The sequence below is a fragment of the Canis lupus genome, chromosome 7 (genome assembly GCF_048164855.1).
Source record: "Canis lupus baileyi chromosome 7, mCanLup2.hap1, whole genome shotgun sequence".
Taxonomy (NCBI): domain Eukaryota; kingdom Metazoa; phylum Chordata; class Mammalia; order Carnivora; family Canidae; genus Canis; species Canis lupus.
The window spans coordinates 14457659-14485646 of NC_132844.1; the positions used below are offsets into that span (position 1 = coordinate 14457659).

The 27988-nt window shown below is 38.3% G+C and overlaps 1 protein-coding gene and 1 long non-coding RNA gene across 6 annotated transcripts in view; one reads left to right on the forward strand and one right to left on the reverse strand.

Moving 5' to 3' along the window:
- The first annotated feature begins 1200 nt into the window (after positions 1-1200).
- MCHR2 (melanin concentrating hormone receptor 2) lies at positions 1201-27472 on the forward strand. The gene is given in 6 exon segments (XM_072831964.1): positions 1201-1404; positions 9253-9462; positions 14478-14672; positions 16588-16707; positions 25349-25614; positions 25617-27472. Coding segments are annotated over 6 exon segments (1017 nt in total). The 5' UTR covers positions 1201-1222; the 3' UTR covers positions 25661-27472.
- The window catches only part of LOC140636591 (uncharacterized), a 75113-nt gene continuing 57999 nt past the window's right edge, over positions 10875-27988 (reverse strand). The window contains exons 3-6 of one of the 5 annotated variants that reach the window (XR_012033802.1): positions 25978-26035; positions 16298-16495; positions 15379-15524; positions 10875-15045 (exon numbers count right to left, since the gene is read on the reverse strand). This is a non-coding gene — a long non-coding RNA (uncharacterized lncRNA). The other 4 variants (XR_012033803.1, XR_012033800.1, XR_012033799.1 and 1 more) reach the window with 4 other exon arrangements.

Genomic DNA, 27988 nt, shown 5'->3' on the forward strand with positions numbered 1-27988 from the left:
CATAAACACACACATATTCATACATATACATATAAACATTTGTTCAGCATATTTTATTGTTTTCAGTGGGAGGGTTAATCTGGGTTACCCAAATTACCATTACCAGAAACAAGACTTAGATGGCATTTTTTTTTTAAAGATTTTATTTATTTATTCATGATAGTCACAGAGAGAGAGAGAGAGAGGCAGAGACACAAGCAGAGGGAGAAGCAGGCTCCATGCACCGGGAGCCCAATGTGGGACTCGATCCCGGGTCTCCAGGATCGCGCCCTGGGCCAAAGGCAGGCGCCAAACCGCTGCGCCACCCAGGGATCCCTAGATGGCATTTTTAAGTGTCTTTGTCAATGAAATAATTTTCCAGATCTATTTGGTTTCATTTCTTTACTTGTTTTTCTAAGCACACTTTTCCTGTTGCCATAATTATACTTTGTACGTGATACCATACTAGCTACAGCACCTTTTCCTTCCTGCATTATCCTTTATTGAGCTCTTTTTTTTAATGCATCCATTTCTCTTTTTTTTAAGAGAGACGAGACTGGGAGCAGAAAAAAGAGGGAGAGAAAGAATCTTAAGCAGGCTCCATGCCCAGTGTGGAGCCTGACACAAGGCTCGATTTCATGACCCTGAGATCATGACCTGAGCCACAATCAAAAGTCAAACGCTCAATCTACTGAGCACACAGGCACCCCTACTGAGATAACTCTTATTCATCCTTTAAGATAGTCTGGGAATCATCTCAGGAAGTCTTATTGCATTCCATTCCTAAATAATTAGAGTTGGTGTCCTCATGCACTTTATTACAGACAGAGAAGATATATTTAACAACCTAAGTATTGCAGGAGTACTAGTCACACAGACCAATAAGAACAGATGCCAGCTGTAAACAATCCGTGCCAACACATACTGAGTAAGTATCAGCAATGTTCAAAGAATGTACTACATTAAGGTATGATAACATATTCTTATTATCAGTACACTGTTCTATAATTTACTGTTTACATATCTCCTCTGGTAATCTGTGAGGTCATTGTGGACAGGGAGCAGTCGTATTCACCTGGAATCTTATGTTGCATGGATTACTGGTGCAAAGAAAACCTCAATAAACATTTTTTTGAATTAAAGAAAAGCTATGTTCATGGAACTGCCTCAAAAATTCATTAAATTCATTAAATAAATTATTATTTATTCCTTCACAGCTTTAACCACTAGAAGTTCATGAACAATGTATTCACTTCACTCATCCTGTTGGAACACCTCTGCTGAACCTTTGAACAAATCCTGCAATAAAGAGTTTGCTTATCACACCCTCAGCATTTTAGATACAATCATCCTCCCTTCTATGATTGGGATTATCTGTTCAATGGGGCTAGTTGGCAACATCCTCATTGTATTCACTATAATAAGGTAAGAGCTTCTTATCTTTTCCATAATTTAGGCACATCTTATACTCACTAAATGAATCCCTTTCCCTTTATATAATTTTTCTTAATGAAATTGGTTTGGGAAATATTTGGCTAAGATAATTAAAGGAGATTCTATAGATTATTTGCATCATGTATTAAGTAAAATCTAAGTTGCAAAACTCAAAATGAAAAGACCCAAGCCAATGTGTACTGCTGGGTTAGTGAATTTTTATAGCAGTCATCCTCAATCTTAGCTTCATTATCAGATCACCTGAGGAGCTTTCAAAACTCCTAATACATAGTTTCATCTAAATAATTCAGAATCTCTAGAGGTGGAACCTAGGCATGGAGCAAAACTGCAATGCAACCATTTTATTTTCTGGCAATAAGAGTTATCCTGTGTATAGCCCACAGATGCTTATACAGCAATAAAGATGAAGTTTTTGTATTTATCAAAACAAAACAAAACTACCCTCATCAGTTGGTGAAAGGGACTATATTGCACTCATTTGGACAAGAGAGAGACTTTACTTATCACCCAAAGATTCAGGCAGTCACAGATGGGGGCTTAGACCAGCCAGCCCCATGTAGGCCAAACTGAGAGAGATCTGCTCCTGAGCACCTCCTGCCTTTGCTTCACATCTCCCGCCTCATTCAGATAATTTCCTATTTCCTCTCAAACCTTGGGCATAAGGCTCAACCTGGAGAATAAGAATAAATTTCTTGCTTCCCATGGGCTTTGATAGATGGATTCAGAGTTGGTGTACATGTGCCCCATCACTGCTTGATATCTTTGCTATCCTGATTATATTCACATTTACTTGTTTTAATCAACATGTTAAATGTTATTATCCTGGTCTCTAATCATGCTTATAACCATCATTAAAGAAAATTTCATCCTTGTTTCTATATAAGAAAACACATTTGAGAGTACTACCTAGTAGGTGTTTTCAGCATTATATTAACATATGACTACAACAATCTTTTGTATAGCACATTATATTTACAAAGCACAGCTGCAAATCATTCAGTCCTCAAAAGAGCAGTACTATTATTATACCCATTTAGAAGAAGAGGCTTAGGAGAGAAAATAACTTGTCCAGCATCACATAACTAGTAAGTGACAATCCTGGCATTGAACTCAAATCCCATGATTGCAAATTCCAGGCTATTTTCTCTACCCTAATAAAAACAAACAAATCATTAAACTAGAAAGACAGTGGATTTACCATGTGGATGGAAGAATTCTCCCAGAAACAATTAAGAGCAAGAGCAGCCCTCAGGATGGTGATGGATGTGACACTCACCATCCCTGAGAAAGCTCGTAACTGGTCACTTTCCCCAAGCGGCTTCTCATCAGCAAGCCTACTTTCAAATTATTATTGTCATTATTCCTGCTGTTCGGTGTAGCATATCAATGGAATTTTTTACACCATCCATAATTGAAGATTTATTTAGTGTATTAGAATTTTACTCTTAATGAATTCAGGCATTTTTTATTGTGTCCTAAAAAGCCATTTGTGAATATCAAGCATACAGTGCGATATTGGTTTCTGGAATATCAAGCATTTTACATTAATTTTTTTAAGTGCTAGAAGTAGTTCAACTCAGTATGTATTACTAAAACCTATTGTAAACCCAGCACCAAAGGTTATGAAAATCCCAAAGAAATGTGGCAGCATCTGACCTAACAAGCTCATAGACGAAAAGATGAGATTTAAACAGATATAATTGAAAAAAAAATACAATACATTAAAAACAATCAAGCAGGGGCAAAAAAAAAAAAAAAGATGGTTCAAATAATAAGTTCAAGGAAGGGAAACAGAAATAAACAGATATTCTCAGGAAGCCTCAAGGAGACAATAGCTCCAAGTAGAAAGTTAATAGAAACACGAGAATGTTTCTAGCTCTCTCCTTGCCTGTTGCTCCTGCCCATTTCTCTTTCCATCTTTCCCTCATACCCATTGGTATTTTTACTGTCCTCTCCTAGAGGTACATGTAGTGTGTTGCATACCCATAGAGCCTTGGCCCCACTAGAGAGAAATCAAGTTCTCATAATGTGTTGGCCCTGCAGAAATGGTTGCATTTTCTACAGGCAACTTTTTTTTTAAGATAGATTTATTTAATTAATTAATTTATTTATTGATTTATTTATTTATGATAGACACAGAGAGTGAGAGAGAGGCAGAGACACAGGCAGAGGGAGAAGCAGGCTCCATGCCGGGAGCCCGATGCGGGACTCGATCCTGGGACTCCAGGATCGCGCCCCGGGCCAAAGGCAGGCGCCAAACCGCTGAACCACCCAGGGATCCCCTCTACAGGCAACTTTTATATGCAAAGACTTTTCAATATTAGATTTCAGACCGTGACAAGCTGTTGGAGAGATATTTGGGGCCAGAGAAAATTCTCGGCTTCCCTCAAATTACACCGAAAGGTATTAGCCTGATCCTATTAATCTGGAGACAAAGCTGGAAAAAAGAAGAAATATGGAATGTGAACTCTTCCAAAAGTCAATACTGAGCTATAATTCCTAGAAACAAATTCTCAACTTAAAGCAAATAACCATTTAACTGAAAAAGAAAACCTGAGCCATAATACTGACCAACTTATTTGCAATGATTGTGAAAAATCTGTCCTTTCTATCATTACCATTTTCTAGGTAATATGTGAGAAGATATATGTTAATGGAGCATTTAAGATGAATCTTTTAATCTTTCAAAAAACATTTGGGGGCAACTTAATTTTAATTTTTCTTACTAGGACTTTAATATTTTTCTTTGCAAGTTGCTCTCCAAAAATGTATTAGTCTTTCAAAAGCCATTTGAAAGCAAATTAATTTTAATTTATTTTTGGCTTAGAATTTATCTAACACTTTTTTTTTTAATTTTTTAAATTTTTAAATTGGCCTCCACAAATTTTAAGTCAATTTATATTAATATTTTCATCATGTCTTGCCATGATCTTTTGTTACTCTCTTAGCAGATGGGTACTTTAATTAAAATATTAAGACTACAGAAAAAATAAGGAGAAATAGATATATTTAAAGGTTTAGGACTGGGGATCCCTCGGTGGCTCAGCAGTTGAGCACCTGCCTTTGGCCCAGGGCGTGATTCTGGAGTCCCGAGATCAAGTCCCACATTGGGCTCCCGGCGTGGAGCCTGCCTCTCCCTCTGCCTATGTCTCTGCCTCTCTCTCTTTCATGAATAAATAAATAAAATCTTAAAAAAAAAAAAAAAAAGAAAGAAAAGGTTTAGGACTTTCTCGTTTATGATGAATATCTGCCTCAGAAGAGAATGAATAGAACTGAAAGTCAGTAAGATCATTAGCAATTATGGCAAGCAAGCAATAAACTAACTACTGGCTTTGCAAAGGAAGACTAGAAACATGTATTAAAAAATAGGTTTAAGGAAGATGGAGTTTCCAGAAAAAAGAGAGTCTAGGTGGCTATTTGTAAAAGAAGCAATTTGTGCATTAAGGAAGGTAACTATAAAGTAGGGAGGGCAGATCATTACTAGTTTGTCACATGTTAAATTCATAGCTGGTCAAAAGGAAACCAGATTAGGAAACAAAAATGTAGGAGGGAAATTGGGCCAGTTATAACAGAATCATTTCCCCCTTTAATTCCTCAGAGAGAGACTAGTGGACTCAGCCTCATTACACAACTACATTCCACAGTCACAGTGGGCCATGGGAAGCTACTTCCACAAAAGGGAGGACATTCTTCTCCATCAGTCCCCCACTCCCACCTCCTGAACACATTTTCACCTGTCTACTGACAGACAACTTCATGTAGGCAAAGACTCTCTAAGGGATGCCTGTCTCCTGAAAAATAAAAAGTCCTCGTTCTATCATTCTTTGACCTCAACTCCCTGTCAAGTCAATGAATTCAGACTAAATCATGAATTACTGAGACACCTTACTTTTAACCCTCCCAAAGGTATCTACATTTTATAGAGAGATTACAAGAGGGTCGCTGCAATAACCTGAAGGAACATTAGTGACCTAATAGTGGAACACCAGTTACTAACAGACAGGGAGGGGAAATGCTTAGAACAAGTCCTCTTCCTTTTTCCCACCCAGCTTAAATCATAACTACTGGCTCCCTCTGATCCAGCCCTCAGCCACTCTCAGGAGTGTCAGCCACATGTAAGTTGTTGTTGGTGTATACATACATATAGCCTATGCTTTAGATACTGCAGAAACTTTCAGCCACATTTGTGTACATGAACTGGAAAGTTGTTGAGAGAGCCTCGTTGTGATGGTCCAATACACCTAGACAACTCTGGAATCTAAAGAGATTGAATGCCTTGCCCAAGGACACAAGGAGGGCATAGAAATGAAGATGGGATTCCCTGTTAGGTTCTCTTTCAACTATACTACACTATGTATGTAGAGCAAAGTTGGCAAACATGTCACTTTATCCTAAACTCTCCCATTCATGCCAGTCATCTCTAATCTGTGCAGATGTTTGTTTTGTAAATAGTCCTTGTGTGAAGACTCAGAATTGTTCTTAGCACATTGCTTCACAAAATCACAACTAATCCATTGGAGTTGGCTCACAATAAGAATAGAGATAAATGCCAAACAGAGGCTGGTAAAGCAACTCAGAGATATACAAAAGTAGGAAGCTACTACTGTGTCCTAACCAACACCACCATCTTCCACCCCAACACCACCACCCTTCTCTTGGCCCTGAGCTGGATGGAGAAAAGACCTCAGGAGTCTGAACTGCCTGGTGGGAACTACAGCCATAATGGGATCTGGGACCATAGAATAGAGGCTACAGGATGAAGGTGGAGCCATGGATGGAATGCAGCCACTGGCAGAGATGCTAACAGCAGAAAGAACAAGGAAATGCCCTGGCTTCTCCTCCCTTCCATCCTCCAGCTTGCCTCCAGTAGTGCTTCCTTATTGGCCAAAACCAACCAAAAGCCAGTTGGCAAGGAGACCCAGGAACAAAGCTAGAGAAGAGTGGGAAATGGATCTGAGAGCAAGCTGATCAGCAAAGCAGCCTCCTGCATATGCGGTGTTATATGTTTTTACCAGTTTTATTTAATCCATAGCATATATTGTTACTTCTGACTGCAACATGTAAATACATTTTTTTAAAAATTTTGTCAAAATCAGTTATACTATTAACCAATAGATAAGCATTGTAATCACTTGACATATGATTCCAGCATATTTTTAAACATGTTGAAATAAATTCTTTAAATGTTACATAAATTTATGCTGCATACATAATTGGAACTTTTTTTTACTTAATCAGTATGTTTCCCTTTTGATTAAATATTCTTGACTATGATTTGTAACAACTATGTAATTATTGCAGGGTAATGTGGAATACCATAATTTATCTTACCATTCTTTAAATTAGTGAGCCTTAGATATGGCCATGTTAACCATATGGAAAACATGTTAGCTAAAATGATCACAAGGCTACATTTTTTATTTTAAATGTTTAAGTCAGGAGAGACAGGAATCTAATGAATTCTGGCAACAGAAAATCTAGAGATAAATTAGACCTAAAAAAAGAATGCAAGTTGTATAGGTAGAGATTTTACAATTTTAATTTCTATGCTGTCACTTTTAGTAAAGAAAGGAATAATGAACATAATGTGTTTTTATTGCCCTATTATCTTATGCCCAGATCATTTGCTTCAGAATTCTTTTTCCATAAATAATATCATCTAGAAACACTTTATTTCATTCTTTTTAATTGCCAGTTAATGGTCTGCACTGTCCTCAACAATAGAATTACCATAATTCATTAACACTAAATGATGGGTGTCTGTCTAGAGAAGAGCAAGGGCCATGAATCTAATTGCTGCAATTAGACCCTACGCAACCACTTATGGTTTATATCCCAATTCAAATGGAAATAACATCTGTTTATAGGCTGATTTATGGGGGGGGTTTGGTGGTGTTTTTCATGTGGAACTCTTTCTACCTGACCTCTAGGGTCTATTTCTCCCACCCCACTGCTCCTCCCCAACTCCCACTGACAATGGCCTGGATAGGACAGAGGATGAGAGACCAAGGCCAGTCACTTGGCTGTTTTTTTGGTTGACACGATCTTTTCCTCAAATCTCTTCTCATTCTGGGTCTTTCTGATATGAGTCACCAACCTGCTGGGGACAAGGAACCAACATGCTTTATAGTGCATCAACAATGCCCAGAGTGTGGTTGCTGAGTTAAGTACTCAATGGCCGTAACTGCCCCACAATGTGTGCTTGCCAGAGCCTGGGTAAAATATCCTCACCGACTAGTCTCACATGAGGATTCACTGGCTTAGAAATAAAATTCACAGGCTGTAGAATTTTCAGCCAATGAATAATAAAGACACACACTAGCCTCCAAATCACAGAGCAAAGCTCTGTACCGAGTGAACTAATAATTGTGGTATGATCTTAGGGCTAATTTTTATATGCTCTTTAAAGTCTTATTTGTCCTCAGTTCAGATGCCACTTCTGCCAAGAAATCTGCTTCGACTGTCCCCAGGGTAAGGGGCAGAAGCCCCTTTGTGTGCTTCTTGTGCTAGCTCTAGCTTTGTCACTGCACTGCAGTGATTATTTAGACATACCTAGACTACAAGCTCCTTGATGTTACAGTTTATAGATTATTTAGCTTTGCAGCCCCAGAGCACAATATTATGCTTGACATATAACTGGTTTGTTGACAAACAAAATGCTTGCTGAATTAATAGCATCTCCCAGAGAAAGATGTTACCTGTTTATTATTGAATAACCCAACTCCTTGAACATAGGGACCAAATGAATTTTAAATTTCTGCTCTTAGAAAATTCCTTTGCCTAGAGAGAAGAGTGCCATATCTAGATAGCACTGAATTCACTCCTCCCAACAGGAGTCATGAGATCATCCTCTGGGCTCTCTACCAGTTTACTCTTTTCAGATTTCTTCTCTAGATTTCAGAGTCTTAATTTATAGTCTTTGCTATTGGGTTAGATTTTGTTGGAATATTTCTAAATAAAAGTTGAAATTTCTTTAAGAATAACCTGTTAAGATTTGACTTCCACTTCAGTGGGGAAAAAAGGCATTATACAATGGAAACCATTTGTCTTCCTTGTTCAGCTGTTTTTGGTGCTAGAAATAAGCAAGAACTAAGCTTTTTGCCTGAGCTTAGAGTCGGTATAATTTGTTGCTATGTAGAAACTACCCCCAAAACTTACTGGCTTAAAACAACAAACATTTATTCTCACACCATTTCAAGGGGCGAGAATCTAGGAACAGCTTAGCTGGGTGGTTCTGGCTCCGAGTCTCTTATCAAGTTGCAGTGTCCTCCAAGGCAACAGTCATCTCGGCAGGAGTGGGAGCATCTACTTCCAAAGTAGCTAACTCACAAACCTGGAAGACTGGTGCTTGTTGTTGGCAAGAGGCCTCAGCTCCTCTCCACGTGGACCTCTCCACAAAGTTGCTTGCTCAAGATGGCAGCTGGCTATCCCAGAGAAAGTGATTCAAGAGAGAGCAAAGAGAAACCCTATAATGCCTTTATGTTCTTATGTCACACATTGTCATTTCTACCATATTCCATTTGTGAAAAGTGGGTTACTAAGATTAATCACACTCAGAGGGAACTAGGTTCCATCTTTTGAAAGCAGCATCAAAGAATTTGTAGCCATATTTTTAAGCCACCACAGTTAGTTATCAGATGTATAGTTCAAAATGTTTAAATATGCACAAGACTAGGAATTTGTATGTGCATTTGTTTAAGTTTTCCTTTAACTCCCTTTAAAAATCATTTTAACAATTACCAATTTGTAACAGGTGGCATATACTAAAGATGGTACATACTTTGAATATCAATTGTCAGTTTCCTTATTTTCTTTCAGGTCCAGGAAAAAAACCATTCCTGACATTTATATCTGCAACCTGGCTGTGGCTGATCTGGTCCACATCATTGGAATGCCATTTCTTATTCATCAGTGGGCCCGGGGAGGAGAGTGGGTGTTTGGGGGGCCCCTCTGCACCATTATCACATCCCTGGATACCTGCAACCAGTTTGCCTGTAGTGCCATCATGACTGTGATGAGTATAGACAGGTAAGTGAAGAAACTCTGAAATAGCTTAACATAATCCAGAAGTGCTTGTGCTTCCCCACGGTCATCCCAATTTAAGAAATATCGATTCTACTGTGTAACAGCCAAGTTCCTCATTCTTTGCTTGTTTCATCATAGGACTTAAAAATATTTTTTCCAACTTTCATAGAAATTTATTTTTTAATGGAAAACTTAAAACACTAAAATCTCCTTTTGGCAATCATTCTTTTTAACTTTAGTTTTATTTATAATTCACTGCCAGACAAAAATACTTTGAAGTCATGAATGTTGAAAACCAAAATGAGTGCCCCCATCATTCTTACAATGAGAAAGCTGAAGTCCCAAGAAGTGAGGGGCCTTTCTGAAGGCACATGGTGAGTCAGTGGCAAAGCTGAAAACTGAAGTAGGTCTCCTCATTCTGTCCAGAGCAATTTCTGGTATGTTGAATGTCTCAGAGTCCTATCATCACCTAGCAGCTTAAAGGAATCTGGGGACTAGATTTGGGCTCCTGAATAGCTCTGAAGAGATGTTCTAGTACACCCATCGTTATGACTGGTTAATGCAAATGATGCCACTTTACATCATTAAAAATGCATTCGACTGTGACCTGGAATGTGCCACAACCATATTCACCAACTATGTAAGCTAATGTTATTTGAGGAGATGGCAGCAATGGTGGGTACTTGTGGAGCTAGTGGGTGGTGGAGCCCAGTTCAGAACCAGGCTGTCTCTTGACATGGCAGGTTGCTTTCCCAACTACCTCATTACCTGCCTCTTCAGGAAGCAGGCAAATTAGGATATCTCTGCATCATACAGATGGTAGGAACTCCAGACTAGGTTTTAGCAGCATTCCCCAAACAGAAACAAGCCCTAAAGACACAGTAATATGAGTAACAGGAATTATCTCAGAGAACAACCTACTTAGAATCTCCATCCATCTTCTTTTCATCCCTACCCTAGCCCAGCACACTTGACCTCCTTTGCTCTGACCTTTTTCTTTCTCCCTTGCTGCCAATATATCACAGTTTAATTTACTTTGTATATGGATGTGTGTACTGTTTATTGTTCAGCTTCCTCTGCCCCTTAAATGTAAATTCCACAAAGGCAGGGTCTTTGATCACTTATACCAAGTATCTGTGTGACAATGCCTGTCACATGGGTGCTCAAAAAGTACTAATAAATGAATGATTTGACAATCAGTCTTGAGGGCTATGTTAAATTTTCCTGGGTCCAATCCAGGACTTCTCCCTGAACTCTGCCTCTTTTACCCTTCCATGTGTACCCTTGGGGTGGGGAAATGATGAGCAGTTTTTAAAACGAATAAACAAAGGAATAGAGAGGTTCAAAGAAATCATTCACTGAATCATTTTTTTAAAGATTTATTTATTTATTTATTTATGATAGACATAGAGAGAGAGAGGCAGAGACACAGGAGGAGGGAGAAGCAGGCTTCATGCCGGGAGCCCGACGTGGGACTCGATCCCGGGACTCCAGGATCGCACCCTGGGCCAAAGGCAGGCGCTAAACCGCTGAGCCACCCAGGGATCCCTCACTGAATCATTATTATTCAGACATGATGTTTAATGCATTTTTTATAACCTATTGCTTTTCTGTACAAGAATTCTCAAAAAATAGAGTGCGCTTCTTCTCAGTTTATAATTAATACCACATTTTAAAATCAATGTACTATGTAGGTCTGGTTAGTTCAGCTGATGCCAACCAATGCTGACAGTATCTTGAGTGAAGCCTGGTGAGCTTGCCAGCATTCCAATGCAGGGAGAGGGCTCTGCACAGGGCAGCTCCACTGCAAAAAAGCAACCTAAAGTACATATCTTACCAATCATAATCCCACTCTTAGAAATAATAAAAGCTTCTTCATATCCTATACTCTGAAGACAGGAGAGTACTGGTTTTTCTTTAAAGAAGGGAAGTCGTGGGGCAGCCCGGGTGGCTCAGTGGTGTAGCGCCGCCTTCGGCCCAGGTCGTGGTCCTGGAGACCCGGGATCAAGTCGTCAGGCACCCTGCATGGAGCCTGCTTCTCCCTCTGTCTGTGTCTTTACCTCTCTCTCTCTCTCTCTCTGTTTCTTTCATGAATAAATAAATGAAATTTTTAAGAATGCTTTTAAAAAAAAAGAAGGGAAGTCATATGTCTTCTGTAAACCTCTTACTGAAAATAAAGTGAATAGACCTTGTCTGTGTTGGAACAGACCAACTGTACACATTTCCTAAGGTTCCCGGGTTCTTTTCTGTGAGTATATGTGCTCATGTGTATATGTATCTTATACACCCGAATGTCATTTTTTCAAAAGATTTTTATTTACTTAGAGAGAGAGAGAGAACAGAGGGAGAGGGAGTAGCAGACTCTCTGCTGAACAGAGAGCCTGACCTGGGGCTCCATCCCAGGACCCTGAGATCATGACCTGAGCTAAAGGCAGACACTTAACTGACTGAGCCACCCAGGTGCCCTATGAATGTCATTTTTTTTAAATCGAATGGACACAGTATGCTAAACTTTTACTTTAGTATTAAGACACTTGGGCACTTATCCTTTGCTCGGCCCTCACTCTAGAGGATCCCATCACCAGAGAAAAGTGAAGATTCCGTAAACCTGAATCTTTTCCTCTTCAGCATTTCTTACAGTTCCATCTGTACAAAATGCATAAAACTTCACTATCTGCGATTTGGGGGTTTAAGATTTTATTTCTTTGTTTGGGAGAGGGAAAGCTCAAGCAGGGGGAGCAGCAGAGGGAGTGGGAGAAGCAAGTTCCCTGCTGAGCTGGGACACTGATGCTGGGCTCAATCCCAGGACCCTAGGATCATAACCTGAGCTGAAAGCAGATGACCAAACCACCCAGGTGCCCCAATATCTGCAATTTTGTAAAAAGAAATGGAGTTTTCTTTGCAAGGCCATAACTACGGTATTGGCCATGACCGTGCCATCAGTGATCTTGATTGCTTATACATTTAAGTGGTTTTAATTGCCAGTTTAATAGAACATAAATTTCAAGTGTTTCTGATAATTTTCATTTTTCTTTTTCTGATTAGTAATAACTACAGGTGTGAAATATTTCAATAGGGGGTGCCTACCTCCAAGTCATACCAAAAAAATTATGTAAACATCCAAAATATTAAAAATAAGCCTCCAGATGAAAGCTGCCTAGACTAATTTCATAAATAAATTCTCTAGAATATCAAAAGTAAGTAGAAACCAAATTCCCTATTTAGTTATTCATTCATTAAGCAAATATTTATTGAGTAAGACTACAGGCCAGGAACTACACTGGATACAGGATGATAGAACAGCACTAAGCTGATAGTCAAGGTTCCTGCCTTCGTGGGGCTTCTACTCCCAAGATGTAGATATTAAGTGAAAAGTCACACAGGTAAATGTGTATTTCCAAACAATGATATATACTAGGAAGGAAAAGGAGAGTTCCCCTACAATCTGCATGTAAAGTCATTGGCCATTATAGACAGTGAGTGATCAGGGTAGGCTTTCCTGAGACACAGACTGTTAAATAGAGACTCAACAGAAGAGTAAGATGAATCAGAGGGAGCTTCTGCTCGGCAGAAAGGACAGCATGCACCTGGCCCTGAAAGGGAAGAGACCTTGAAGGAAGGCCAGCAGGGAGACGGGCACAAACGACAGCCTGAGTGACAGGGAGGGACAGGTAGAGAAAGACTTTACAAATAATGGTAAGAATTCTGAATTTTATTTCAAAGGTGCTGGAAAATCATTGAAGGGTTTTCAGATGGGGAAAGGAGAGTGTTAGGATGAGGATTAGAGAAGATTCCCTAATCTCTTTATGCCATGATTCCATCATCCTTTCATCCCAGACAGAATGATGGCTGGGCTGTTGTACAAGTACCACGTCATCTCTTTCCCCAGCAGGGGAAGAGGGCCTTCTCCCCTTAGCCACAGGTAATGAAGGTACAATATGCAGAAGGAGGAGGGGCTGGGGTACCTTGGGCCACAAGTGTCTCCCTGCATGCCAAAGGGTCCCTTAACTAAGTGTCCTTTAAAACGTCCTGTCTCTTATACAAAATTGAAAGAACAGGGACAGGAAATCTTTTAATTTTTATAAATCTTCCTTAAGTAGCTCTATAAAAATTAAATGACCATCAGAACATGTTTTGCATTTATTTAATGTCTGTGATTACTGCCTTGCAACACCTGCAACTCTAGCAAAACTGCACTCTCACAAATACTCTTCCTCTTGGGTTCTAGGTTCTTTCTCACCCTTTAGCTTTCAGTTGGCTCTGAAAAATTCTTCTTGGATTTTCTAGACAACCAAATATATTTGATATGTCAGGACTTCAAGTTTAATTAACGATTTATCCTTTTTTACTGGATCAGAAATGGAAAAAAAAAATGAAAAGAAAGAAAGCCCCTTCCCCTATGAAATCAGCCCATTTCCCCCCTCGGGCATCCAGCCTAAGTTCCCTGAGGATTTTGCGTTGTCTGTACTAGCCACATCTGTTTATCCTCACTGCAACTTCTGTGACCTGAACCTCCAGGAGCTGGTGGCCCCCACCAAAAGGCCATCTGGGCAAAACGTCTGTCCCAGTGGTCCAGAACCTCATCCTGCCAGGGGATCCTACTAGCCAGTGCACTGGCCTCCTTCCTGCCTCCCTGTCAGTAAATCCTACTGGAAAGAGGGCCTCTCCCTCCTGGAGGAAACCCCCACTCAGAGACAAAGTTTTCCAGAGCCTAGCCTACATGGGAAGCACCTTCGCAAAGAGAGAGTTTGCACAGGGCAGAGTTTCACTATTATCAGTGTGTTCGTGGAAATGACAGCGATTTCAGTGAGTGGTTTATTCAGACTTGCAGGGTCAAGAGTTGTTTTCTCTACAGGTACCAGCCAGCTCTTAAAAAATATAACTTTCTTTTACCCTGATAGAGGTGTGCTTCAGGGAAGATAATAATACTAATAATTTACTCTTGTCATGAACCTTTCATCCTTGGAGCTCAGTGCTTTTATTGATTGTTCCCAAACCCTTCTTAACTGGCTTTGCAGGTACTTGGCTCTCGTCCAACCATTTCGACTTACAAGTTGGAGAACGAGGTACAAGACCATCCGCATCAATTTGGGCCTTTGGGCAGCTTCCTTCATTCTGGCGCTGCCTGTCTGGGTCTACTCGAAGGTCATCAAATTTAAAGACGGCGTGGAGAGTTGTGCTTTTGATTTAACATCCCCTGACGATGTACTCCGGTAGGTTGTTAAAACTTAAGAAAAATAGAGTTGAATTAAGTTGTGAAGTGCTTCATCCTCCTTGTCAACACGTGAGCAGCGGCACAGAGTGTTCTTGGGGATCCTCTAAGGGGCAGTCTCCCTGCTTAGTTTCCTGCTTTGCACAATCAGGTTGGTAGCTTGATTTTAAGGGGAAGGTAACCTTTAGAAACAGATCTGGAGTTTAATTATGTAGCCTCAGTGGACACAAACATATTTAAATATGGATTTTAAAGATCCATGGCAACCAGACACAACCAAATAAAGGGGGGGCAAAATTTCCAACAAGGCCTGGGAGTTACCAAGACTCAAGCCCTATCAGCATGCCGCTGGAGTTTGGTTGAATGATGTCCCCCTGCAAAAAAAAAGATCTACTCAAGTCCTAATTCTCAGTACCTGTGAATGTGACCTTATTTAGAAATAGGGTCTTTGCAGATAACACATGCACTTTGCAGATAAGTTAAATGAGGTCATGCTGGATTACAGCCGGCCCCAAATCAGGGATTGATGCCCTGATGAGGAGAGTGAGAACTGAAGGGACACAAAGAGGAGGGTGCCTGAGGAGACAGAGGCAGAGACAGGGTGATGAGTCTACAAGCAAAATAACACCAAGGATTGCCTGAAACCAGCAGAGTCAAGGAGAAAGACACAGAGCAGATTCTCCCTCAGAACCTCCAAAAGGACCAACCTTGCCAACACCTTAGTTTCAGTTCTTACTCCAGAATGGAAACAATAAATTTCTGTTGTTTTAAGCCATTGGGTTTGTGGTAATTTGTTATAGTAGCTCTCAGTAACTAACGCAGCAGCCAACATAGGGATTTCTCACATTTTAATCTGAAAAGAAAAATTAAGTCAAAAATTTTATTTGAAATTTTGAACATAGCATTAGAGTCTATGACTAAAATTTTTTCCTGGCTTACTAAGAGTCACGTATTGTGTAAGATGTTTTTTTGCATATATTATCTCCAGTCAATCTGGAAGATTCCTTTTTCTCATCCACCACTTATTAAATGGATGAGTCAGTTTTGCCTCATGTAGTCACAGCCCAAGAGGGATGATGGTAGAGGCCCCGGCAAGGCTCCAATTCCAGTAACGAAAATCTCCAGAGGACTGCAACATCAGTAGGATTGATTGTTTATTCATTATTTCGCCCATCAGCAATGGCTGCACCCACAGACCAAATCCACCTGCCAATCTAATGGTGAAATGATATTTATTCACTAGTACAGTAATTAATCACTGATACATTAATATGGACCCCAACATATCTGAAAGAGGAGCATAACCTGGTGACTGTAGGACTTCAGTCTTTGCCAAAGAAATAACAAGGATTCACTGTTTTGCACCAGTAGCTGCTTCTGCTATTTTTGGTTGGTTATCATAAAGGATATTCTGAGGCTCAAGGGTTGATCTCCCCAGAGGACTTTATGGAGAACTGAGATTGGAAGCACTTTTGGAGCCCTTCTGGTCCCAGGTGCTCTCTCTCTCTCTCTCTCTCTCTGCCACCCTGTCTGCACGTACCCAATGTGGGCTGTCTTCTTTTGCCAATGCCAAGGTTCTTCCAGGAAGGAGGATACCTGGCATCTGTGCAGAAACGGAGTTCTTACCTGAGAATTTCCCCTGGGGGAGCACCGACGAAGAGACTGGCTCATTTCACAACAGGCCTTTGGAGAGGCCAGCTGGAGCCTTGATTACAAATGTGGACTGTGCAGCTCAATTGTCCATCTGGGTTCAAATCCCACCTCTGCTACTTACTAGCTGGGCAAGCCACTTAATCCCACTGTGTCTTAGTTTTATCTCAGGCCCTGAAAAATTAGAGAATCATGCCTCATAAATTGTAAACGACAGTTCCTGACCTTGTGAATATGACAGTCATATCTTCTCTCTCATTTTACAGGTATACACTTTATTTGACGATAACAACTTTTTTTTTCCCTTTGCCTTTGATTTTGGTGTGCTATATTTTAATTTTATGCTATACTTGGGAGATGTATCAACAGAATAAAGATGCAAGATGGTAAGTGTTTACCCTATTTTATTTTATTTGTTGAAAGAACAATTCAGAAATCCTAAGACATCTACAATAGAAATTTAAACAACAATCACTTGAAACATACCACATTTAGACATATGGGCATTAATGTCTACATGAGCAATTTCTGAAAACAGGACATGTTCTGAAGCAGCTATTTGAGATCTCTCAGTGATAAATGTTCCAATCACTGAGGTAATGGTTTCATAAAAATGTAAACAGAACTCAAGATGCTATTTAAAGAATACTTTTATATTTTTCATCAACAATGGTATTTAAATGTTTTATTTGTACACTTTGCAGAGTTGTGTACATATGTAAATATCTTAGATGCTGAATATAACTCTCTAATTTTTGTGTTTTAATTTTTTAATTTTGAGAATAGGGATCTCATTAATATTTGAATACTTAGGACAAGATTAATTAGGACTAAATAAAACCAAAGATTTACCCTAAGACAAAAGATTTGGGAAAAACCTTTATGAATAAATCTAGATTATTTTCCAGGGGGACCAGAGTGGCTTAGCTGGTTAAGCATCCAACACTTGACAGTGGCTCAGGTCATGGTCTCAGGGTCAGGAGATGGAGCCCTGCCTAGCTCCATGCTCAGTTGAAGGGTGGGGGTTGGGGTGTCTGAAGATTCTCTCTCCCCCTCTGCCCTTCTCTCCTGTGTACTTTCTCTCTCTCCCTCTAAAAATAAATAAATCTTTTTAAAAAATTATTTCTACTTGAAATTGTCTATACCAAATTGAGTCAGTGAATACATAACATGGTAGATTTTAAAAATATTATTAAAATCTGTCTTTAGAATAGATTACTGTATGTTTTAGACAGACAAAATCACTAGATTTCCCACACATAACCCCCTCTTAATTAATCCCCTCCTAATCCCCTTCACCTCCTTCACCCATTCCCCCTACCTACATTCCTGCTGGCAACCACTAGTTTCTTCTCTATATTTAAAAGTCTATTTTTTTGTCTTTTTTTTTTTTTTTTTTGCCTTGTTCATTTGCTTTGTTTCTTCCAGCTACAAATGAAAGCATATGGTTATTTTTCCATTTCTGACTGACTTAATTCCCTCAGCACTATACTCTCTAGCTCAATTCATGTTGCAAATGGCAAGATTTTCCTCTTTTTATGGCTGAGTAGTATTCCATCACATGTATAAATCACACATTTTTTATTCATGTCTATCAGTGAACCTTGGAGTTGCTTCCATATCTTGGCTATTATAAATAATACTGCAATGAACAAAGGGTAACATATATCTTTTTCAAATTAGTGTTTTTGTATTTTGGGGGTAAATACCCAGTAGCACATTACTGGATCGTATGGTAATTCTATTTTTAATTTTTTAAGGAACCTCTGTACTGCTTCCAGTGGCTGCACCAGTTCACATTCCCTCCAACAGTGCAAGAGGATTCCTGTTCTCCACAACCTGACCAACACTTGTTTTTTCTGTTTTTTAGCCATTTCTGACATGTATGAGGTGATATCTCACTGTGGTTTTGAAATGCACTTCCCTGATGATGAGTGATGTTAAGCATCTTTTCATGTGTCTGTTGGCCATCTGTATGTCTTCTTTGGAGAAATATCTTCTGCCCAATTTTTAATTGGAGTATTTGGTTTTTTGGTGGTGAGTTAAATAAGTTCTTTATATATTTTGGATACTAACCCTTTATCACATATCTCACTTGAAAATATGACAACCCATTTAGTAGGTTGTCTTTTTGTTTTGTTGATAGTTTCCTTTGCTGTGAAGAGATTTTTATTTTGATGTAGTCCCAACAGTTTATTTTTGCTTTTGCTTCCCTTGCCTCAGGAAACCTATCTAGAAAAATGTTGCCAGGGCTGATGTCAGAGAAATTACAGTCTATGCTCTCTTCTGGGATTTTTATGATCTCAGATCTCACATTTAGGTCCTTAAGCCATTTTGAGTTTATTTTGGTGCTTGTTGTGAGAAAGTGGTTCAGTTTCCCAACACCATTTGTTGAAGAGAATGTCTTTTTCCCATTGCATATTCTTGTCTCCTTTGTCAAAGATTAACTGATCGTGTATATAATTGTGGGGTTAACTCTGGGCTCTCTATTCTGTTCCATTATTCTACGTGTCTATTTTTTGTGCCTCTACCAGACTGTTTTGATTACTACATTTCTGTAGTATGTTTTGAAATCTGGAATTGTGATACCTCCAGGGTTGTTCTTTTTCCAAGATTGCTTTGGCTATTTGGGGCCTTTTGGGGTCCCATACAAATTTTAGGATTATTTATTCTAGTTCTGTGGGAAAAAAATGCTATTGGTATTTTGATAAGGATTGCATTAAATCTGTAGATTGTTTTGAGTAGTATGGACATTTTAACAATATTGGTTCTCCCAATCCATGAGCATGGAATATCTTTCCATTTGTTTGTGGTATCTTCAATTTCTTTCATCAGTGTTTTATTGTTTTCAGAGTACAGATCTTTCATCTCATTGGTTAAGTTTATTCCTAGGCATATTATTAATTGTGGTGCAGTTGTAAATGGGATTGTTACCTTAATTTCTCTTTCTAGCTACTTCATTCTTAGTGTATAGCAATGAAAACGGATTTTTATATATTGATTTGTATCCCACAACCTTACTGAATTCATTTATCAGTTCTGGTAGATTTTTTAGTGGGGTCTTCAGGGTTTTCTAAATATACTATTATGTATCTGCATGATAGTGAAAAGTTTTACTTCTTTTCAATTTAGATGCTTAGTATATCTTTTTGTTGTCTGATTGCTGTGGCTAAGAATTCCAGTACTATGTTTATTAAAAGCAGTGAGAGAGAATATCCTTGCTGTTTTTGCCCGTTAAGTATGATGTTAGCTGTGGGTTTTTCATAAAAGGCCTTTATGATTTGTGAATATTGAACCACCTTTGCAACCCAGGAATAATCACATTTAATTGTGGTGAATGATTTTCATGTATTGTTGGATTGGTTTGTTAATATTTTGTTGAGGATTTTGCATCTATGTTCATCAGAGATATTGGCTTATCATTTTTTTTTTTTTTTGTAGGGTCTATCTGGTTTTGGTATCAGGGTAATGCTGACCTCATAGAATGAATCTGGGAGCTTTCCTTCCTCCTCTTTTTTTTTTTTTTTTTTTGGAATAGGTTGAGAATAGGTATTAATTCTTCTTTAAATGTTTGTTACAATTGACCTGTGAAGCCATCTGGTCCTGGACTTTCATTTGTTGGGAGTTTTTCAATTACTGATTCAATTTCATTGCTGCCTAGCAATGAAATCTGTTCAAGATTGATCTATAATCAATCTGCTCAAGTTTTCTATTTATTCCTGATTAAATTTTGGGAAATTATGTTTCTAGGAATTTATTCATTTCTTCTAGGTTGTCCAATTTGTTGGCATATAATATTTCACAATATTTTCTTATGGTCCTTTCTATTTCTATAGTGTTGGTTGTTATTTCTTCTCTTCCTGAATTTATCTGAGTCTCCTCTCTCTTTTTTTTTTTTAAATGAGTCTGGCTAAAGTTTTATCAATTTTGTTGATCTCCTCACAGAACCAGTTCCTGGTTTCATTGATCTCTTCTATTGTGGGTGTTTTTGTTAGTTTCTCTTTCATTTAGTCTGCTCTAATATTTACTATTTCTTTCCTTCTACTGTTTTTTTTTTTAAGATTTTATTTATTCATGAGAGACACACACACACACAGAGAGAGAGAGAGAGAGAGAGAGAGAGAGGCAGAGACACAGGCAGAGGAAGAAGCAGGCTCCACACAGGGAGCTTGACGTGGGACTTGATCCCCGGTCTCCAGGATCACACCCTGGGCCGAAATGGCACTAAACTGCTGAGCCACCCGGGCTTCCCTGGTTTTGAGTTCTGTTTGTTCTTGTTCTACTGTTTTATGTATAAAAAATAGGATGTTTCTTTGAGATTGTTCTTTCTTCTTGAAGTAAGCCTATATAACTATAAGCTTCCCTCACAGAACAACTTTTGCTGCATCCCAAGGATATGGGACAATTGTGTTATCATTTTCATTTGTGTCCATATTTTTTTATTTCCTCTTGGTTTTTTGATTGAACCATTCATTATTTGGTAACATTTTATTTAACCTCGATGTATTTGTGTTCTTCCTAGACTTTTTCTTGTGTCTAATTTCTAGCTTCATAGCATATGGTCAGAAAAAGATGCATGATATGATTTCAATCTTTTTTAATTTGTTAAGACTTGTTTTGTGGCCTAACTTGTGATCTATTCTGGAGAATGTCCCATGTGCACTTGAAGGAATGTGTATTCCACTCTTTTAAAATGGAATGTTCTGAATATATCTGTTAGATCTGTCCGTTCCAATGTGTCATTCAAGGCCACTGTTTGCTTGTTGATTTTTCTATCCGATCTATCCACTGATGTAAGTGGAGTGTTAAAGTCTCCTACTATTAGTGTATTACTATCAATTACTTCATTTTTGTTTATAGCTGCTTTATGTATTTGGATTTTCCCATATTGGTTCCATAAATATTTACAATTGTTATATGTTCTTGTTGGATTGTTCCCTTTATAATTATGTCATATCCTTTGCCTCTTGTTACAATCTTTTTTTTTTTAAAGTTTTTTTGTCTGATATAAGTAATGTTACCCCAGCTTTGTTTTTTACTTCCATTTGCATGCTAAATGTTTTTCTATCCCTTCACTTTCAATCTGCATGTGTCTTTAGGAATGAATTAAGACTTTGGTATGCAACATATAGATAGGTCCATTCAATCACCTTATCTTTAGAGCATTTAGTCCATTTACATTTAAAGTAATTATTGATAAATATGTACTTATTGTCATTTTTAAAGTTATTTTAAGGTTGCTTTTGTAGTTCTTCTTTGTTCCTTTCTTCTCTTACTCTCTTCTCTCAGTTTGATGGCTTTGTTTTGTGATATACCTGGATTCCTTTCTCTATATATTTTGTGTATCTATTTGTGGTTATCATTAGGTTATATGTAACATCTTATATATAGCAGTCTGTATTAAGTTGATGGTCTCAAGTTTGAACTCATTCTAAAAGCACTAAATGTTTACTCCCCTCCCCCCAATATTTTAGGTATATGGTGTTATATTTTACATCTTTCTATTTTGTGAATCCCTGGGCTGCTTTTATAGACATTTTTGCTACTTTTATGCTTTCTACTTTTTTTAATACCTGTTTATGGTCTTTCCTTTCCACTCAAGGAATCCCTTTTAATATTTATGAGGTTTAGAGATGATGAATTTCTTAACTTTTGTTGGTCTGGGGAACTCCTTTATCTCTCTTTCTATTCTGAATGATAGCCTTGCTGAATAGAGAGCATTCTTGGTTGCAGGGATTTTTTCTTTTAGTACTTTGAATATATTATGTCACTCTCTTCCTCCCTACAAAATCAACTGGAAGTTTTATGGGGTGTCCCTTCTATGTAAATATTTTATTTTCTCTTGCTGCTTTTAAAATTCTCTATCAGTTTTTTGCCATTTTAATTATTATATGTCTTGGTGTGGATCTCCTTGGGTTGATTTTATTGGGACCTCTCTGTGCCTCCTGGATCTGCATGTTTTTTTCCTTCCTCAGATTAGGGAAGTTTTTAGCTATTATTTCTTCAAATAAATTTTCTGCCCACTTTTTCTCTCAATTCTCCTTGTAGGATCCCTGTGATGCAAGTTTTTTATGCTTGATTGTGTCATGAGTTAAGGGTAATCTATTCTCATTTTTTTCCCCTCTCTCCTGTTCAGCTTGATTGTTTTCCATTATTCTGTCTTCTAGGTCACTGATCCATTCTTCTGCTTCCTCTATTTTACTGTTCTGTATTAACTTTGGCAGCACACATGCCTCTATTCTACTATTAATTCCCTCTAGTATATTTTTAATTTCAGTAATTTCTCAAGTCCAGTAAGTATCTTTATGACCATTACTTTAAATTCTCTATCAGGCATATTACTTATATCCATTTCATTTGTCTCTCTTGCTGTAATTTTGTCCTGTTCTTTCATCTGGGGCCCATTCCTCTGGTCCTCATCTTGTCTAACCCCGTGTCTGTTTCTATATGTTAGGAAACTGAGCTGTATCTTCTGCTTTTGAAAGTAGTAGCCTTATGAAGAAAAGGCTCTACAGTCCTCTGCGGTGCAATGTTCATTGTTCACCAGAACCTGGCACTTCAGGGATGTCTCCTATACATGTTGCATGTGCCTTACTATTATAGCTGAACTGCATTTGTCTTCAGTCCAGTCATCGGCAATGGCTCTCTATGCCTGTTGTAGGCAGGGTTTGGTTCCTGTGTTGTTAATGGATCAATATGGGGCTGCCCTGGTCTTGAGTTGGGTCAAACCAGGCATCTGGAGCAGCTATAGTCGCACTGAACTGTAGGGCACTCTCCCTGTGTTGTCCCCAGAGAAGCTTTCATTGTTGGTCAGGGCCTGCAATCAGGCCAGACTTCTGCCCTGGGGCCATTACTGGGACCACAGTGGAACTGGTGTGGGTGGTTATCTTCCCTTCTCCCCAGGGCAAGAGTCACTTTGGAGTGCTGTTGACCACTATCCAAGCTATATGCACACTGCCAAGCTTGTGGCACTGTTTTGCATGGGCTTCAGCCAAAGGTATATTGGAGAATACAGATCCAGAGAATGTGACGTTGGCAAGATTTGCATAGTTCTGCTCTGGGAGGGGACATGTAGCCACTTTTGAGGCTACCAAGGGCATGTTGGAGAGTTCTGAGGAGAGCAGGAAGGGTAGGGCACACTGTGTGCAAGCCAAGTAAAGAGTGTTTATACTGGTTCCCTAGGTGTCCATGTATCTAGGCCGGAGGGCAAGGGAGAGAAATGGCACTCCCAGCTCTTTTATTCTTGGAGAAGTCTCCTAATAATTTCTGCTCCTCCTGCAAATGTTCTGAGATTAGTAAATAAATCTTCCCACAAACTCCAGGCATTTTTCAAAATCCTGCTTTTATTCTTTATCTCCAAGGGATGGTTTGTTGTGCTGTCTCCTTAAGGGTGGGAACTCAGTTTCCTATTATGCTCTGGCTCTCCCAGAGCTGACCCTGATGACTTTTAAAGTTCCAGGTGTTAAGCCTCACTGACTGCAAAACTTGTGAAGTTAAGCCCTTCTGGTTTTAAAGCCAAATGTTGTGAAGATTCATCTTCCAAGTGCAAGTCCTCCCCTGTTTGGGGTACCTGGTGTAGGGTCTGCTCCTTTGCCTTCATCATGCTTAGATCTTCCTGCCCTCCAGAAAACAGTCTCACATATCAGTTTGGTGCATGACTGCATCTTTGTCCTTCCAACCATTTTGATGTGCCTGCCCTCCTCTCTCTGATTAACCATGGAGAGTCTGTTCTGCCAGTCTTTGGATCATTTTCTGGACTATTTACACTAATGTGGGTGTTATCTAGGTGTATCCATGGAATGAGGTGAGTTTAGGATTCTCCTAACCCATCATCTTCCCTAGAAGTCAAATAGGTGATCAACTTGTCCATGAGCCAAAATTCATAGCAAACTCTAATGCCAAAGGTATAGGTGTTCTACTGACCCATGATATTTTTTCTCACTTAGCTTCTTGAAATTCTTTGGAAATATTGCACCCCTAAAGGGTGGTCTGTTTAGAATGGAAAAGGGAAGCAGCCACAGTTATATAGAAAAATAATTTAGCTTCTAAATGTATTATAGGCAGCTGAGCTGGTGAAACAGTTGAAATGGAATCATATGGAACATTAAGAAACTGACAGGTGGAAAGGATGCTTGAGCCCTTTTAGGATAGTTCACTAAAGCAGATCACTGTGTTCCCAGCACTTTTCTCAGAAATGCAAAGAGCATCTTATGAAACAGAGCTCACACTGTCTAGTTATCCCTCAAAATGGAAGAAGTTTGAGGAATGATGGTGTCTACTCTGATAAACTGCAGAGCAATCACCTTACAATGACTTTCCGCTGCCACGCTGTTTTTTAATATATATATATATATATATTATTCCCTAGGGTGTCCCTGCTTCAACTGTGTCCCTAGGACATTTCTATTGAATGTCTAAATATAACGTGATAAAACTTGGGAATTTTAAAACATTTATTTTGGAATAATTTTAAATTAATAGAAGAGTTACATTAACAGTAGAGAAAGTTCCTATATACTCCTCACTTCGTTTCTCCATTAATACCTTACCTTACCATGATACAATTTTCAAAGCAAAGAAAATGGCATTGGTACATTACTACCTACTAAACTCTATCCCTTATTGTGTTCCAATTTTTTGGAAATTGGTATCCCAATTTTTCTATTAAAGTCCTCTTTCTGGTCTAGGATTCAATGCAGAATACTATATTGCCTTTGGTTGTCATGTCTCCTCAGTCTCCTCTGGTCTATGACAGTTTCTACTCTTCTCTTATTTTTCATGACCTAAAGAGTATTAAGGAATACTAGTTAGGTATCCTGTAGAATGTTTCCAATCTGAATTTTTCTGATATTGTATCACAATTAGACTGTAGTTATGTGCTTTGGGGAAAAATCAGTTCTCATCACAACATATCAAGGGGCACATGGTAACTGCATTACATCTCTGTTGATGAAAGTTCTAGAAAATCATTGCCCCATAATTTCTATGGTTGTTTATGTTCTGTCTATCTTAATATTTCCTTTATAGTTACAATCCCAGTGTTCCAAAAGAGAGAGTGATGAAGCTGACAAAGATGGTGCTGGTGCTGGTGGCGGTCTTTATCCTAAGTGCTGCCCCCTACCACGTGATACAACTGGTGAACTTAAAGATGCAGCAGCCCACACTGGCCTTCCATGTAGGCTATTATCTCTCCATCTGTTTCAGCTATGCCAGCAGCAGCATTAACCCTTTCCTCTACATCATGCTGAGTGGAAATTTCCGGAAACGCCTACCTCAAGTACAAAGGAGAGTGACTGAGAAATCAACAATATAGAAAATACCTTGAAATCGAGCTTTTAGGAGAGTACATGGATCACCAAAAGTAGATAGGCTTGTCTATGTTATTGATATTATTAGAAAGGGCCAGTGAAACAGTGTGCTTGTGTCTATCCTTCCTGTGTACTTTTGACTCTTAGTAGCATGGAACAGAATTATAACCATTCGAATGCAATGAGTTTAATATGCTAACTTTAGTAAGATGTAAAATACTTGTCTGCACTGGAAGCAAGGGATGGATAGTCTGAGATACCTAAGCTCCATGGCTATGGATATTATTTCAGCATACTGTAACTATCATTGATAAAAAGGCCATCCATGACTATTGATTGAAAACTCACCAAGGAATCTGGCTTTGCCATCCATACTTTGCTCACTGCAATAGTACTCTTGAGGTGTCTAGAAAGAGAACACCTTACAATGAGGTCTGAAATTTGGCCATTTTTTATCTACAAAATTTTGTATAATCCAATCTAATGCCTTCAATAATCAACTCCACCTGTTACCATAACAGTTATCATGTACTGAACATATGCAATATGTAAGATTACATGTAACAAACTCATGAGGTATTACCTCAGTTTACTTAGCCTCAGAAAGGTTAAGTGGTAGGCTTGATCCTGCAAAACTACGTAAGAGCTGGGCTAAATCCAGGTCTGCCTGTTTCTGTCCTTTGAAACTACCACCTTGGCAACCTGTACCGATCATACTACAGAGGGTCAAATAATTTGGGGGGTTGCTTTCTTCTACAACCCCATAAGGAAAGAACTAATGTCTGTAAAAATTTAGTTGATGATTTAAACATATCCTTTTGTATTTAGCTTTGTTCTCATGCTTACAAATTATAGAAACAAGCATCTACATTTTAATAATAGTATTCTTCAGGTTGTTAAGCATCCAATCAGATACATTCTCTTTGGGTACAGTATATGTTTGTTCAAGGGTACAAAAAGTAATACCCCTTAAATTTGTATATGTTAATTATATCTATTTTTCCTCTTTGAGCTTATAGGAAATATGCACTTTGTAAAGAAAGAAAAGAAAGAAATGCTTTTAAAGCCTGTATTCTCAACAAAGGTTAAAACACTGTTATTTTGTTTGTGGATGAAATCTATAAATCCATCTCCATCATCTAAATCATAAAATCACTTGCTCCATGGATGTCTTAAACTGATTTTTAAACTACCCTTTACATAAAGGAGTCACAGAGACCAGCTTTTCTTAACAACCTAATGTTCATTTTTATAACTCAACTGTCAGCACACATGACTTTTAACCCAATGTGTTTGGTTCTCGATCTTTTAAAGACTATTTTGAAACAAGGTAATATATAAATGAATATCTGGATTTAAGATCATGTAAACAACATGAGACTGATATAGGTTACCTCTGAGATATTTTAGTTCTGTAAGTTCTGTAACTGAGCTCTACAGAGCTAGACCCAGAGCCTACATGCTCCTTTACAATTTCAGAAGAAGCTATGTCATGGCTACAGTTCCAGAGGCTTTCCTTCTTACTTTCCTAAGGTGCAGTAGTCAGGGTTCAGTGAGTAGCCCTGACATCTGAAGACCCAACACCATGGGACATAAACAGATGTTGCCATTTGGTAACTGAAAAACAGTTGAAGAGTTTACCTCCATTGTCTTTTTTAACACAGAAAATATTATTTTAAAGACTTAAATAATTTTAAAACAACAGACCTTTTTCTAAAGCATTTCCAATAGGCCTCAAGTAATTCCAATATATAAATTAATTTGTGATTTAATTTATAAAGAGTTGTAAAGAACTTTAGCATTTAATCAAAGTACAAAATAAAAAGGATGACTATTAAAATCCTTTCTGGGCCTCTATATATGGTTTTTCTATACATAAGTGTATATACACACACAGATGCAAATTCGTTGAGATTTGATAAAGACTGTACATGTTTACTTTTAAGACAAGTTAATGATCAGTTTCCCATATCTAATTAATACTTGGGTATTTATCATTATTTACAATCATATTCCTCCTCTATGCCTATCCAATTTTAGGTACCTCATTTAAATTTTGACCAATTAATACAAATCAATGAATAATGCTTGTATATTTACTTATTTCTGGCTAGTAGCTTGTATTTGCAAGACTTTCTTATATAAAGGATTTCATATTTCCTTAATATAGCTTCTCCTGAGCAAAGCTTAAAGAGTTCAGAATTAGTAAAATGTGTCCTAAATATGGCTAATAGTCAAAAGGCAATATCACACCAGATTCTCAGAAATCTGGGCACTTATATTATACCTGAAGTCTTAGAAATTACTGCTTTTCGTGGGTTATAATATCATAGGGGTCATGGAATCTGGGACTTGAAAG